The 14,038-nt window shown below is 37.7% G+C and overlaps 1 protein-coding gene across 7 annotated transcripts in view; it reads right to left on the reverse strand.

The window, feature by feature from the left end:
* Positions 1-630: 630 nt before the first annotated feature.
* Stap1 (signal transducing adaptor family member 1) overlaps positions 631-14,038 on the reverse strand; it is a 55,873-nt gene continuing 42,465 nt past the window's right edge. For all 7 annotated transcript variants that reach the window (XM_047565981.1, XM_047565979.1, XM_047565978.1 and 4 more), the window contains one exon: positions 631-1,184. In XM_047565981.1, the coding sequence (XP_047421937.1) occupies positions 1,123-1,184 (62 nt within the window). In that variant the 3' untranslated portion in view covers positions 631-1,122. The remainder of the gene's footprint in view (positions 1,185-14,038) is intronic.

Genomic DNA, 14,038 nt, shown 5'->3' on the forward strand with positions numbered 1-14,038 from the left:
TCTTTATAAGATGTTGAAGCTAAGAGGACCTCAAGAATTCTATTCTAACCCTTTCATCTTTTCAGCTCAGGATATCAAAGAAGCCAAATATCCACATAATTAGACCCAGGACTATAATATAGATCATATCTTTTAATCCGTAGTTGATTTTTATGAATGTTTTCCAAATTGTGTGATCATCAAAATTTGGAATTTTGTTTTCAAAGAAAAAAATTATGAAAATATCACTGAGATTTTGATTTAGTAGATGTAGTGTGGAGCAGAGGGGTCCATATTTTTAAGAAATTCTGATTATAATCAGCTCATACTGTATCATATTGGTTTTGGTTTTGTTTTTTGTTTCTCTTGTCACTAGGGATTGAACCTAGGGGCACTCTCCCACTGAGCCATGCCTCTAGTCCTTTTTTATTTTGAGACAAGGTCTCACTAAGTAATCCAGGCTGGTCTTGAAATTGCAATCCTCCTGCCTTAGCCTCCCAATTCACTAGGATTACAGGTATGTACCATCATACCCAGGCAATGCATTGTATTTGTAAAACAAAATGGTGTATAGCCTTAAACCATCCTTGCAAAGATCTATGGGTAAGTTTTTGAACTAGCAAAAAGATGACTTCGAGAAAAATATAGAAGTGAATCAGTTTTATTTATTTTCTGTAACAAAATATGTGTCATAAGTATTTCCATTGGAAAAGGGCTTCTGGTTACTTCATGTCTCTCTGGCTTACAGCTATTTAATTTAAATGACTTACATCTGATAAATTGGCCAAATCAGATTGTTAAGAAGCCTGTTGAGATTTTTTGGGGGGGAATTAGGATTTAGAACTAGAAAATCTGTGGTGGAGATTGCATACAGCTAAGTATCTAATTGAAGCCTAGAAAAACAAAACCTCCATTTAGAAAGAATTACATGCTTTCAGCTTACATCAGTGCATTGAAACACATGTATTTATCTACAGGTTAGTCACAGCCTATGGTTTTCCCCTGGGTTTTATTCTGATAAAATAATGAAATTGTGTGCTACTTTGTTTGGAGGATAACAGAGGTGATTTTCTTTAAAAGTAAGTTCTTCCTTTTGAAAACATGAATTAACAAGTTACATGAAGGCAGTTTTCACATTTCATTTCATTCAATCTGTGGGTTTTTCTTCAGCTTCTCACTTCTCCCTTTTATGTTGTGTTCTTGGCCTAGAAATTACAGGTAGAAAAACTTGATTAATGAACCGATATGGAATAACAAAGTGCTTTTTAATTTCAGTGGGAGTTGAAACATTGGTGGTGCAATTCATAATCATAAGGAATAAGATGCTGGATACTCAGGTTTGTTTTTTGTTTTTAATTCTAGACCTGTAACTTGGTTGCCAATAAATATTTGCCTACAAAAAAATATTTACTTTCTCTTTAATGTCCTCATCTGCCCTACTGTACTTTGAAGTGACTTTGAAAGTGCAGATTTCTGAAGTTGAGAAAAATAAATCAGGATATTATCTATGACCATTCTAGTTCCATCATTACTTTTGCCTTCTGGTGTCAGACGGTTGAATACTGACATGGGTTAACAAAGATCAAAGAAAATTCCATTTTCTTTTGTTTAATATTTTATTGTAAACATAGTAACTTTTTCCAAATCTCCAGATTTGAAACCTCATCAGTTCTCCAACTCCCATTCCCCAGCTAAGGAAACAAAATTAAGTGCTTTAGAAGTTCACCTGAAGCTGAGTTCATATTCCTGAAACAATTTTAGAAGACAAAATTTTCTTAAAGTTTCAGCACTATTGGTCGTTTCAATTTTTGTAGCTTTTCTAAACTATTGTTTTCATTCTCATTTATTGTATTTTACTTTTCCATCCTCTGTTTTTGAAAATAAATGTTATCCTAAAGAAGATACTCTTGATTATTTGAAGTTTCCCTTTACATGCTTAATTTCACTTTATATCATTCCATCATCCTTATAAGGAACCTGAAATGCAGCAAGATTGAATAGTTTGTTCCTGAACACTAAGCATATAGAACCAGGTCAGTCAGTCATATAGCAGAAGCAATCTGGTTGTCTGTTTCTAAAATTGTTGATATTTTATATCAAGAGTCTGTTTTTTCAGTTATTTCTTTCTGTTGTCCGTTTTCTTTTTCGTGGTCCTGCTCTGAGGGTGGCTCCTCCTCCATGTGCTGTACTACCGTAGTATCAGCACCTAAAGCCTCAAGAGAAAATTCTTGGAAACAAGTAAGAGTCAGCTCAGGAAGCAAGGAAAGAGTTGGAAATACTTTTATTTTCTCTCTCTTTAGAGAGACTGGGCAGCCCCAGTCTCTCAGAACTGCATGACAGCACAGGTGGCTCTAACTCTTTTAAGAACTACCATCTTGGCGAATGTGGTGTTGCTTGCCTACAATTCAAATTATTTGGGAGACTGAAGCAAGAAGACTGCAAGTTCAAGCTCAGCAAGACAACTGATGGGCAACTTAGCAAGACCCTGTGTCAAAATAAAAATATGAAGGGTTGGGGCTTTGGCTCAGTGCAAGCCTAGCATGTGCAAGGCTCTGTGTTCAACCCCCAGTCTGAAACACAAAAGCCTCATCTTCCTAGCTAGAAGACCAGAAAAAATTATCCTTGGTGTAGCTGAACAGTAAGGGAAATCCTGGAAATAGGAGAACTGGAAAAGAGCATCCCCTAGTTTTATATGTGTTGTTACACAAGTTCCGGGTTCATTTCAGTCATACATGCACAAAACTTCAAAGACTTTGAGAATTAAAATATAAACCATTGCCCAAGTCCAATGCTAATAATCCCTGAGGTATACAAACCCATAGTAGCTTAATAAAGATTTTAAAAACTGATTTGGAAACACTTCCCACAGAAAGTGAAATAGAACTGGTTCAATCTAATTGCCTCCTTAAATAAATGCTCTAAAGGATTTCAACAGACCACAAAAGCCATGAAAATATATTCAAAATACCTGAGATAGAATACAAAATTATTTAATATTCAAAAAGAGAAATGTTGCCAATTCTCTAATTTTCAGGGATAAGACAACAGAAGCCAGTACTTGCATATCTAAGATGTTGGAATTACCAGTTATGCTTCATGAAGTAGTCATAAACACTTTTGAATTGAAAACTTTCAAACTTTTGTAATGAAAAAATAGGTGAAATTAAAAGTTCACTGAGCTGGTGATATAGCTCATCAGGTAGAGTGCCTGTCACGCAAACTTGAGACCCTAGTTCGAGTCCCCAGCACTGGTAGTTTGCAGAAATTCGAAACAAACAAACCAATTCAGAAAAGTTCACTGAGCAAGGCACTGTAGTGCACACCTGTAACCCTAGCTACTTCAGAGACTGAGGCAGGAGGATCACATTGTCAAGGCTAACCTGGGCAACTTAGCCATATTCTGTCTCAGAGTTTTTACAAAAGGGATGTAGCTCAGTGATATACCTCTTGTATGTGGGAGCTTCTGATTTCAATCCCCAGCATTACATTTTTTTTCACTAAACTATTTCTCAGACATGAAAATTCTTAAATTACCAAATCAAATCCAACAGTACATTATAACCAAATGAGTTTATGTAAGATTTGGACAAAAACAGAAAATCAATATAACTCACCATAATGAACAACCTAAAAGGAAAAACCATATAATCTTCTCAATAGATACAGAAAGATGATTTGACAAAACTTAACATTCACAGAATAGAGAAGATAGCAAATTAGAGGAAGAGTACACTTCCAAGCAGCTCCTTAGCACCAGATTTAAAAAGTGGGAAGACTACTCAAAGAGGTAGATAACTATGGGAACTCACAGAAGTTCAACACTGGTCAGTAAAACCATAAAGACACAAAGTCATAAACATTGAACTAATATAAAAAATAATAGAGACAAAGCCACCATGGCTGCTGAGAGGAGGAGTGCTGATGGAGAGAAAAGACAGCAAAGCCAAAAAAAAAAAAGGGAGGGGGTGTTGGAGGTAGCTGTGGAATAGAGAGGGAAGCCAATCTTAATGGACCCAGAATCAATGGGAGAAGCTGTTGAGTGAAAAGCAATCAAAATCACCCAGCCCATGGGCCAGATAGTTTGGGTAGAAATGGGATCACTGGCATAAGGAACCATTTTTAAGTGTTGCACAGCTGCAAGCAGAGGCAGGAGAGAGGAAGTTTATAAAGGAAATTGCCAGCGGACCCAGCAGTCACCTATTATGACCCCAGAGTGTGACTGAAATAGGTGCAAAGAAAATTGTGCCCAGGCTATCCGGACTCCAGATAGCAAGGCAAGAGAACTCCTTTGTTGCTGGCACCCCTTAAGAGCTATTGGGAAGATACTGATAGCGGCCATATTGCAGTGTCTGCACTCCAGGGCTGCTACTGGGTAATTCACATCCATAGCAATGAATGTGAAACCTGTGAAGGTTTAGATTTCACACCTGAAAAGTACAATTTACAGGAGACAAGAGACCCAAACATCTGACAGACATGGGCATCTTCTCAGCAACGGAATGTGGACCAAATCTTATGCCCACTGACAGAGTACCAAGGGTCAACCGAGACCAAACTCCAGTTACTGGAATTTCAAATTTAGAACTCTGCACCACTCCCACTACAAGAAAATACAATTTGTCTGCATTCAACAGTCTGCTCCACCATGTACTGGGAGCCAGGAAGCTGAGAGCTGCTACAATCAGCTTTGGCTCCTAGTCACAATGACTGACAACTAGGTGAGAACCATAAAGACTTTGAATTTAACAAACCTCAGTCTTTTACCGAAGAGTTACAGAGCCCAAATATAAAAACACAAAGGATGAAAATCCCTCCTTGCCAACAGTTTTGACCTCCAAAATGGGAAAAAAAGAAAAAAAAATCTCTTTATTTTCATTAATATTTTTCCTCTAGCTCCTTTTCCCCATATTTCCCCTCCCTAAAATTTACCCTTAATTTTTAAAATTATTTTCAAAAGTATCATTATACTTTATCATTTTTTACTTCTTTAAATACTGCAAGATTATGCATATGCGGGTTTGTGAATGTGGGTGTTCTCACTGTGCTGACAGGTTTAAAATATATATACGTTTAACTTGTATATATTCATGTAATCTAACTTTCATTTTAACTGTTTTCTTATTCATTCATGATTTATCCTGGTTTGACTTAGACGAGGTATAATTATACATGGGTTTGAATATTTTTTTATCTTACAGTTGTTTGTTTGTTCTTTGGTTTTTGTCCCTTATTGCTCCTTCACTCTCTTTGCCCACTAAGAGCCAAATTTTCCTGTTCCCTCTTCCTCTCATTTTTTATTACTTTTATTTATTCTCCTCCTTTATAGCTGCCATCTGCTACCTATTGTCTGCCTCTGCTCACTTTTTAAATATTTCAGACTTTCTCTTCCCTTGCTACCCTTTTTTCTCTTAAGATACTGCACTCCCACTGAGAATTATATAGTTTGTGTAATTCCTACACCATTCATGTTGCTGTGATTATTAATACAAAGGATGACACAATAGACACCTGCTGTTTAATGCCTGATCTAGTTCACATTTTATTTTATTGTTGGTGCTGATGTTAAATGCTGACCCCTCTATTCCTTTATAGGTGGCAATTAGTGTTACAGATGTCAAAGTAGACACTGGCCATTTACCCTAAGTCTGTACATCTCTTGCTAACATTTGGTACTATTTTTGGCTCCCTCTTTACTCTGAGAGGGCCTGAAAAGTGATTAGGGCACTTCAAGTTCACAGAATAGAAATCCTGCTGCTTGAGAATATTCATAACTCATCCAAGTAACAGCAAATCTCACTCCACACATGACCTAGCCCCACCTGAGCCTCAACAATACGATAACATATAGAAATAGGGAGGGGGGAAAAAACCCCAAACCAACAACCAGGCCCCAAGGAAAAACAAAAAGAGGAAGATCTCAGATCCTACTCCTAGAAATCTATTCATACATCAAAGAGAGAAGTCCCAGAACAAAAAGGGTAACTACACACAAAGGATGTGCACAATAAAGGAGGGGGAATACATCTCAATTGATGCATGTGAAAACATGAAGAAACAGGCAAACAAATCTCTTCCCAAATTCACAATCCCCCAACAAAGGACCCCAAAGACATGGAAGTGGATGAAATTCCAGAGAAAGACTATTAAAAGATTATTATTAAAATTTTCAATGAACTAAAACAAGATCTAAGGAATGAAGAGAGATAAACAGAAGATAAAAGATCATTTCAGTAAGAAATGGAGATAATGAAAAGAATCCAATCAGAACACGTAGAAATTGAAGACACAATGATTCAAATTAGAAATTTACTTAAAATTAGGTTGCACAGAAAATAAACTTTAGGCCTTGAGGACAGGGTATATGATCTTGCACATTCAGTATGTAATAAAGGAAAAAATACAAGACCATGAACAGAATATACAAGAACTCTGGAACAGCATCAGACATTCACATACAGGAGACAAAGAGGACACCAATAGACAAGATCAGAACAGAAACTCTCCAAGACATGTCATAATCAAATACCTAACATAGAAAATAAAGAAAAATATTAAAAGCTGCAAGAAAAAAATGTGAGGTCACATTTAGAGGTGAACCAATAAGACTCACTTTAGACTTCTCAAATTCTAAAATCAAAGAGGATCTGGAATGAGATATTCCATTATGTAAAAGAAGACAGTTAACAGCCAAGATTTATGTGTCCAGCAAAGCTCTCTTTCCAAATTGATGAAAAACTAAAAACTTTTCATGATAAGGATAAACTAAAATATGACCACCAATCCAGCACTACAAAGAATATTCAAAGATATACACACAGAGGAAACCAAAAATAAACTGCAAAGCTCGCAAACAGATGAAGCTCACTAAAAATGAAACCAACTAAATGGAAATTCAGATAGAATTAAATATAGCAAACAACACAAAATGTCAGGAAACTACAAACACATGTCCATAACACTGAATGTAATTGGTATGAACTCCCCTGTTAAATGATATAGATTAACAGAATGGATCAAAAACGAACATTCAACCATATGCTGTTTTTCAGAGACTCATCTCACAGGCAAAGACACCCACAGGCTGAAAGTAAATGAATGGAAAAAAATATATTCCACACAAGTTGTGTTTGAAAACAAGGAGTAGCTATTCTCCTATCTAACAAATCAGATTTTAAGCAAAAATTAATCAGAAGAGATACAGAAGGTCACTACATACTGGTAAAGGGAAAACCCAACAAGAAGATATAACGATAGTAAATATATATGCTCCAAAGGTCAGTGCAACTAATTACCTTAAAAAAATACTTATCGACATTAAATCCCAGATACACTCCAATACCATAATACTGGGTGACTCAACACACCCTTATCACCAATAGACAGATCATCCAAGCATAAAATCAAGAGATGTTTCTGACCTAAATAGTCCTGTATAACAAATGAACCTAATAGACATCTACAGAATATTTCAAAACAGCAAAACTTACTATCAGCAGTTCATGGAAACCTTTCCAAAATAGACCATATTCTAGTTCACAATGTAAGTCTTAGCAAATACCAACGAATAAACAAATATACCTATAATACTGTGCATCCTATCAGATCATAATAGAATGAAACTAGAAATGAACAAGAAAAATAATAAAATGCACATAAACATTAATATTGAATGTACTCTTTTAAATAAAATGGATCATAGAAGAAAAGAGAGAACTTAAGAAATTTTTAGGAACAAATTAAAACAGATACAACATATCAGAATCTCTAGGAGAGTATGAAAGCAGTTCTAAGACAAAATTTTATAGTATTGAATGCCTACCCCCTCAAAAAAACATAGAACCCAAATATATAATGTATTTTCCACCTCACAGGCTGAGAAAAGAGGAAAAAACTAATTCTAAAATTAGTAGAAGGCAGGACATAATTAATATCAGAGCCAAAAATTAATGAAATTGGGAATAGGGCGATCCAAGATGGCGGACTAGAGGGGGACTGCGTCCCCAGTCGCTCCAGAACCCAGGAGTTAAGAAGGGGTGGCACTGAGAGACTCAGACCAAAATAGAGCCATGGGTGAGTCCGCCCACTGAGTAAAGCTCGGCCCGGGTGGCAGGCCCAGATAGAGGTGGCTTATCGGAGCAGGGCAGGGCAGCTAGAGTCTTCCACAGGCAGCCCTGCGCACTCTGGCGGTGGGCCCCGCCCACACAGCCAGCTTCTCCAGGTTCTCGGAGCAGGCCCCATACTGAGAGCCTTTCTGATCAGAACAAGCTCCAACTCCCGGAGCAAGCGCGGCATACTCGGGCCCGCAAGCGGCTTCAGGGACCACGACAGGGCAGCCAGCGACCTCCCCAAGCAGCCTGGACCCCTGCGGTGGGAGGTGCCTTTCAAGGCTAGCTTCTCAGAACAGACCGCCCAGTGAGAGACTTTCTACATAGAGACAGCCACAAGTCCCCGAGCCAACGGAGAGCTTCAATCCGCAAGCAGCCTCTGGGATCAGGGCAGGGCAGCCAGAGACTTCTTCAGGCGGCTCTGCCCACTCCGGCTGCAGGCTCTTTCAAAGGCGATCCAAGATGGCAGACTAGAGGGGGACTGCACCCCCAGTCGCTCCAGAACCCAGGCGTTAAGAAGGGGAGGCATTGAGAGACTTGGACAAAAAATAGAGTCACGGGGTGAGTCTCCCCCACTGGGCGAAACTTGGCCTGGGCGCCAGGCACAGATAGGGGTGGCTTATCAGAGCAGGGCAGGGTAGCTAGAGTCTTCCCAAGGTACCTTCCACACTCCAGCGGTGGGCTCCCCCCACACGGCCAGCTGCACGATGCAGGCCCCTAGTGAGAGCCTTTTCGCACAGAGCCAGCTCCAAGCCCTGGAACCAGTAGGGGCTGGGGCAGCTTTCTTCGGAAGCACTGCATTATCAAGTTCCTCCAAGACTTCAGGCTACAGAAGGCTGGGAGGTGATACACTGGAAATCTACCGGGACACTATAAGCCAATAGAGGAAATCTGCAATATCTCAGATTCCCACTGACAGCTGACCAATATGAGAAAACAAGGGAAGAAAATGTCCCAAACAAACCTAGATACTACATCAATAAACCCAATGACAGCACAGCAGAAGAAATGTCAGAAAGGGAGTTCAGAATGTACATAATTAGAACAATCAGAGAAGCAAATGAGGAGATGAAAGAGCAAATGCAGGCATTGAAGGAGGAGATGAAAGAGCAAATGCAGGCATTAAATGATCCCGCCAATCAACAGTTAAAAGAGCAGATATGGGAAGCAAGAGATCATTTCAATAAAGAGTTAGAGATACTGAAAATAAAGCAAACTGAAATACTTGAAATGAAGGAAACAATAAACCAAGTTAAAAACTCCATAGAAAGCATAACCAATAGGATAGAACACGTGGAAGACAAAACCTCAGACATTGAAGACAAATTATTCAATCTTGAAAACAAAGTTGGCCAAACAGAGAAGATGGTAAGAAATCATGAACAGAATCTACAAGAATTATGGGATATTGTGAAAAGGTCAAATTTAAGAATTATTGGGATTGAGGAAGGCTTAGAGAAACAAACCAAAGGAATGAACAATCTATTCAATGAAATAATATCAGAAAATTTCCCAAATCTGAAGAATGAAATGGAAAACCAAGTACAAGAGGCTTATAGAACTCCAAACATACAAAATTACAACAGACCCACACCAAGGCACATTATTATGAAAATACCTAACATACAAAATAAAGACAGAATTTTAAAGGCCGCGAGAGAAAAGAATCAAATCACATTCAGAGGGAAACCAATAAGAATATCAGCAGATTTTTCAATCCAGACCCTAAAAGCTAGAAGGGCCTGGAACAACATATACCAAGCCCTGAAAGAAAACGGATGCCAACCAAGAGAATCTTATACCCAGCAAAACTTACCTTCAAATATGACGATGAAATAAGATCCTTCCATGATAAACAAAAGCTAAAGGAATTTACAAAAAGAAAGTCAGCATTACAGAACATTCTCAGCGAAATATTCCATGAGGAAGAGATGAAAAACAACGATGCAAATCAGCAACAGGAGGCGCTAGCCTAAAGAATAGCCAAATAAAGGAGAAACCAAATCATGTCAAAAAACAAATATGAGTCAAATGACTGGGAATACAAATCATATCACAATAATAACCCTGAATGTTAATGGCCTGAACTCATCAATCAAAAGACATAGACTGGCAGATTGGATTAAAAAGAAAAATCCAACAATATGCTGCCTGCAAGAGACTCATCTCATAGAAAGAGATACCCATAGACTAAAGGTGAAAGGATGGGGAAAATCATACCATGCCCACGGACACAGCAAAAAAGCTGGAGTATCCATCCTCATTTCAGATAATGTGGACTTCAAGCCAAAACTAGTCAGAAGGGATAAAGAAGGACATTACATGCTGCTTAAGGGAAGCATAAATCAGCAAGACATAACAATCATAAATATCTATGTCCCGAACATTGGCTCATCCACGTACGTCAAAAAATCCTTCTCAATTCCAAAAATCAAATAGACCACAACACAATAATACTAGGCGATTTTAACACACCTCTCTCAACACTGGATAGATCTTCCAAACAAAAATTGAATAAAGAAACCATAGATCTCAATAACACAATCAACAATTAGACTTAACGGACATATATAGAATATTCCATCCAACAAAGAACGAATACACTTTCTTCTCAGCAGCACATGGATTCTTCTCCAAAATAGACCATATTTTATGCCACAAAGCTACTGTTAGCAAATACAAGAAGATAGAGATACTACCTTGTATTCTATCAGATCATAATGGATTGAAATTAGAAATAAATGACAGAATAAAAAACAGAAACTTCTCCAATACCTGGAGATTAAATAATACACTATTATATGATGAATGGATAACAGAAGACATCAGGAGGGAAATAAAAATATTGTTAGAAGTAAACGAGAACAAAGACACATCATATCAAAATCTCTGGGACACTATGAAAGCAGTACTTAGAGGAAGATTTATTTCATGGGGCGCATTCAAAAAAAGAAGTAGAAATCAACAAATAAATGTCTTAACACTACAGCTCAAAGCCCTAGAAAAAGAAGAGCAGACCAATACCAAAAGTAGTAGAAGACAGGAAATAGTTAAAATCAGAGCCGAAATCAACGAAATTGAAACAAAAGAAACAATTGGAAAAATTAACAAAATAAACAGTTGGTTCTTTGAAAAAATAAACAAAATTGATAAACCCTTAGCCACACTAACAAAGAGAAAGAGGGAGAAAACTCAAATTACTAAAATTCGGAATGAACAAGGAAACATCACAACAGGCACGAGTGAAATACAAAACATAATTAGAAGCTATTTTGAAAATCTATACTCCAACAAAACAGAAAACCTCGAAGACATCAACAAATTTCTAGAGACATATGAATTACCTAAACTGAACGGGGAGGACATACACAACTTAAATAAACCAATTTCAAGCAATGAAATAGAAGAGGTCATCAAAAGCCTACCAACAAAGAAAAGTCTGGGACCAGATGGGTTCTCAGCCGAGTTCTACAAAACCTTTAAAGAAGAGCTCATTCCAATACTCCTCAAACTATTCCATGAAATAGAAGAGGAGGGAACCCTCCCAAACTCTTTCTATGAAGCCAATATCACCCTAATACCTAAACCAGACAGAGACACTTCGAGGAAAGAAAATTTCAGACCAATATCCTTAATGAACATCGACACAAAAATTCTCAACAAAATTTTAGCAAATCGCATACAAATATATATTAAAAAGAGAGTGCACCCCGATCAAGTGGGTTTTATCCCAGGGATGCAAGGTTGGTTCAACATTCGGAAATCAATAAATGTCATTCACCATATCAACAGACTTAAAGTTAAGAATCACATGATTATTTCAATACATGCAGAAAAAGCATTCATGCTCAAAACACTAGAAAAAATTGGGGTAGTGGGAACATTCCTTAACATTATAAAGGCAATCTACGCTAAGCCCATGGCCAATATCATTCTAAATGGTGAAAAACTGAAAGCGTTCCCCCTAAAAACTGGAACAAGGTAAGGATGCCCTCTTTCACCACTTCTATTCAACATCATCCTTGAGACTCTAGCCAGAGCAATTAGACAAACCAAAGAAATTAAAGGGATACGAATTGGAAAAGAAGAACTCAAACTATCCCTGTTCGCTGACGACATGAATATATATTTAGAGGAACGTGGAAATTCCACCAGAAAGCTTTTAGAACTCATAAGTGAATTCAGTAAAGTAGCAGGTTACAAGATCAATGCTCATAAATCCAATGCATTTTTATACATAAGTGATGAATCTTCAGAAAGAGAAATTAGGAAAACTACCCCATTCACAATAGCATCGAAAAAAATAAAATACTTGGGAATCAATCTCACTAAAGAGGTGCAAGACCTTTACAATGAGAATTACAGAACACTAAAGAAAGAAATTCAAGAAAACCTTAGAAGATGGAAAGATCTCCCATGTTCCTGGATAGGCAGAATTAATATTGTCAAAATAGCCATACTACCTAAAGTGCTATACAGATTCAATGCAATTCCAATTAAAATCCCAATGATGTACCTTGCAGAAATAGAGCAAGCAATCATGAAATTCATCTGGAAGAATAAAAAACCTAGAATAGCTAAAGGAATCCTAAGTAGCAAGAACGAAGCAGGGGGTATTGCAATATCAGATCTTCAACTACTACAAAGCAATAGTAACAAAAACGGCATGGTATTGGTACCAAAATAGACAGGTAGATCAATGGTACAGAATAGAGGACATGGACACAAACCCAAATAAATACAATTTTCTCATACTAGACAAAGGGTCCAAAAATATGCAATGGAGAAAAGATAGCCTCTTCAACAAATGGTGCTGGGAAAACTGGAAAACCATATGCAATAGAATGAAATTAAACCCCTATCTCTCACCCTACACAAAACTCAACTCAAAATGGATCAAGGACCTCGGAATCAGACCAGAGACCCTGCATCTTATAGAAGAAAAAGTAGGTCCAAACCTTCAACTTGTTGGCTTAGGATCAGACTTCCTTAACAGGACTCCCATAGCACAAGAAATAAAAGCAAGAATCAACAACTGGGATAGATTCAAACTAAAAAGCTTTCTCTCAGCAAAGGAAACTATCAGCAATGTGAAGAGAGAGCCTACAGAGTGGGAGAATATCTTTGCCAACCATACTTCAGATAGAGCGCTAATTTCCAGAATCTATAAGGAACTCAAAAAACTCTACACCAAGAATACAAATAATCCAATCAACAAATGGGCTAAGGAAATGAACAGACACTTCACAGAAGAAGATATACAAGCAATCAACAGATATATGAAAAAATGTTCAACATCCCTAGTAATAAGGGAAATGCAAATCAAAACTACCCTAAGATTTCATCTCACCCCAATTAGAATGGCGATTATCAAGAACACAAGCAACAATAGGTTTTGGCGAGGATGTGGGGAAAAAGGAACACTCATACATTGCTGGTGGGGTTGCAAATTAGTGCAGCCACTCTGGAAAGCAGTATGGAGATTCCTCAGAAAGCTTGGAATGGAAACACCATTTGACCCAGCTATCCCACTCCTTGGCCTATACCCAAAGGACTTAAAATCAGCATACTACAGAGATACAGCCACATCAATGTTCATTGCTGCTCAATTCACCACAGCCAGATTGTGGAACCAACCTAGATGCCCATCAGTTGATGAATGGATAAAGAAACTGTGGCATATATATACAATGGAATATTACTCCGCAATGAAGTATGATAAAATTATGGCATTTGCAGGCAAATGGATGAAATTGGAGAATATCATGCTAAGTGAGATAAGCCAATCTCAAAAAACTAAAGGACGAATGATCTCGCTGATAAGCGGATGAGGACATATATTGGGGGGTGGGAGGGTTTAGCATTAGGTTTAGGGTTAGGTTTAGGGTTAGGGATAAGGAGTGTGGTAAGAATGAAGGAAAGAAGTACTATATAGAGGGAAAAGAGGGGTGGGA

Source organism: Sciurus carolinensis, chromosome 10 (assembly GCF_902686445.1).
Source record: "Sciurus carolinensis chromosome 10, mSciCar1.2, whole genome shotgun sequence".
Classification (NCBI taxonomy): domain Eukaryota; kingdom Metazoa; phylum Chordata; class Mammalia; order Rodentia; family Sciuridae; genus Sciurus; species Sciurus carolinensis.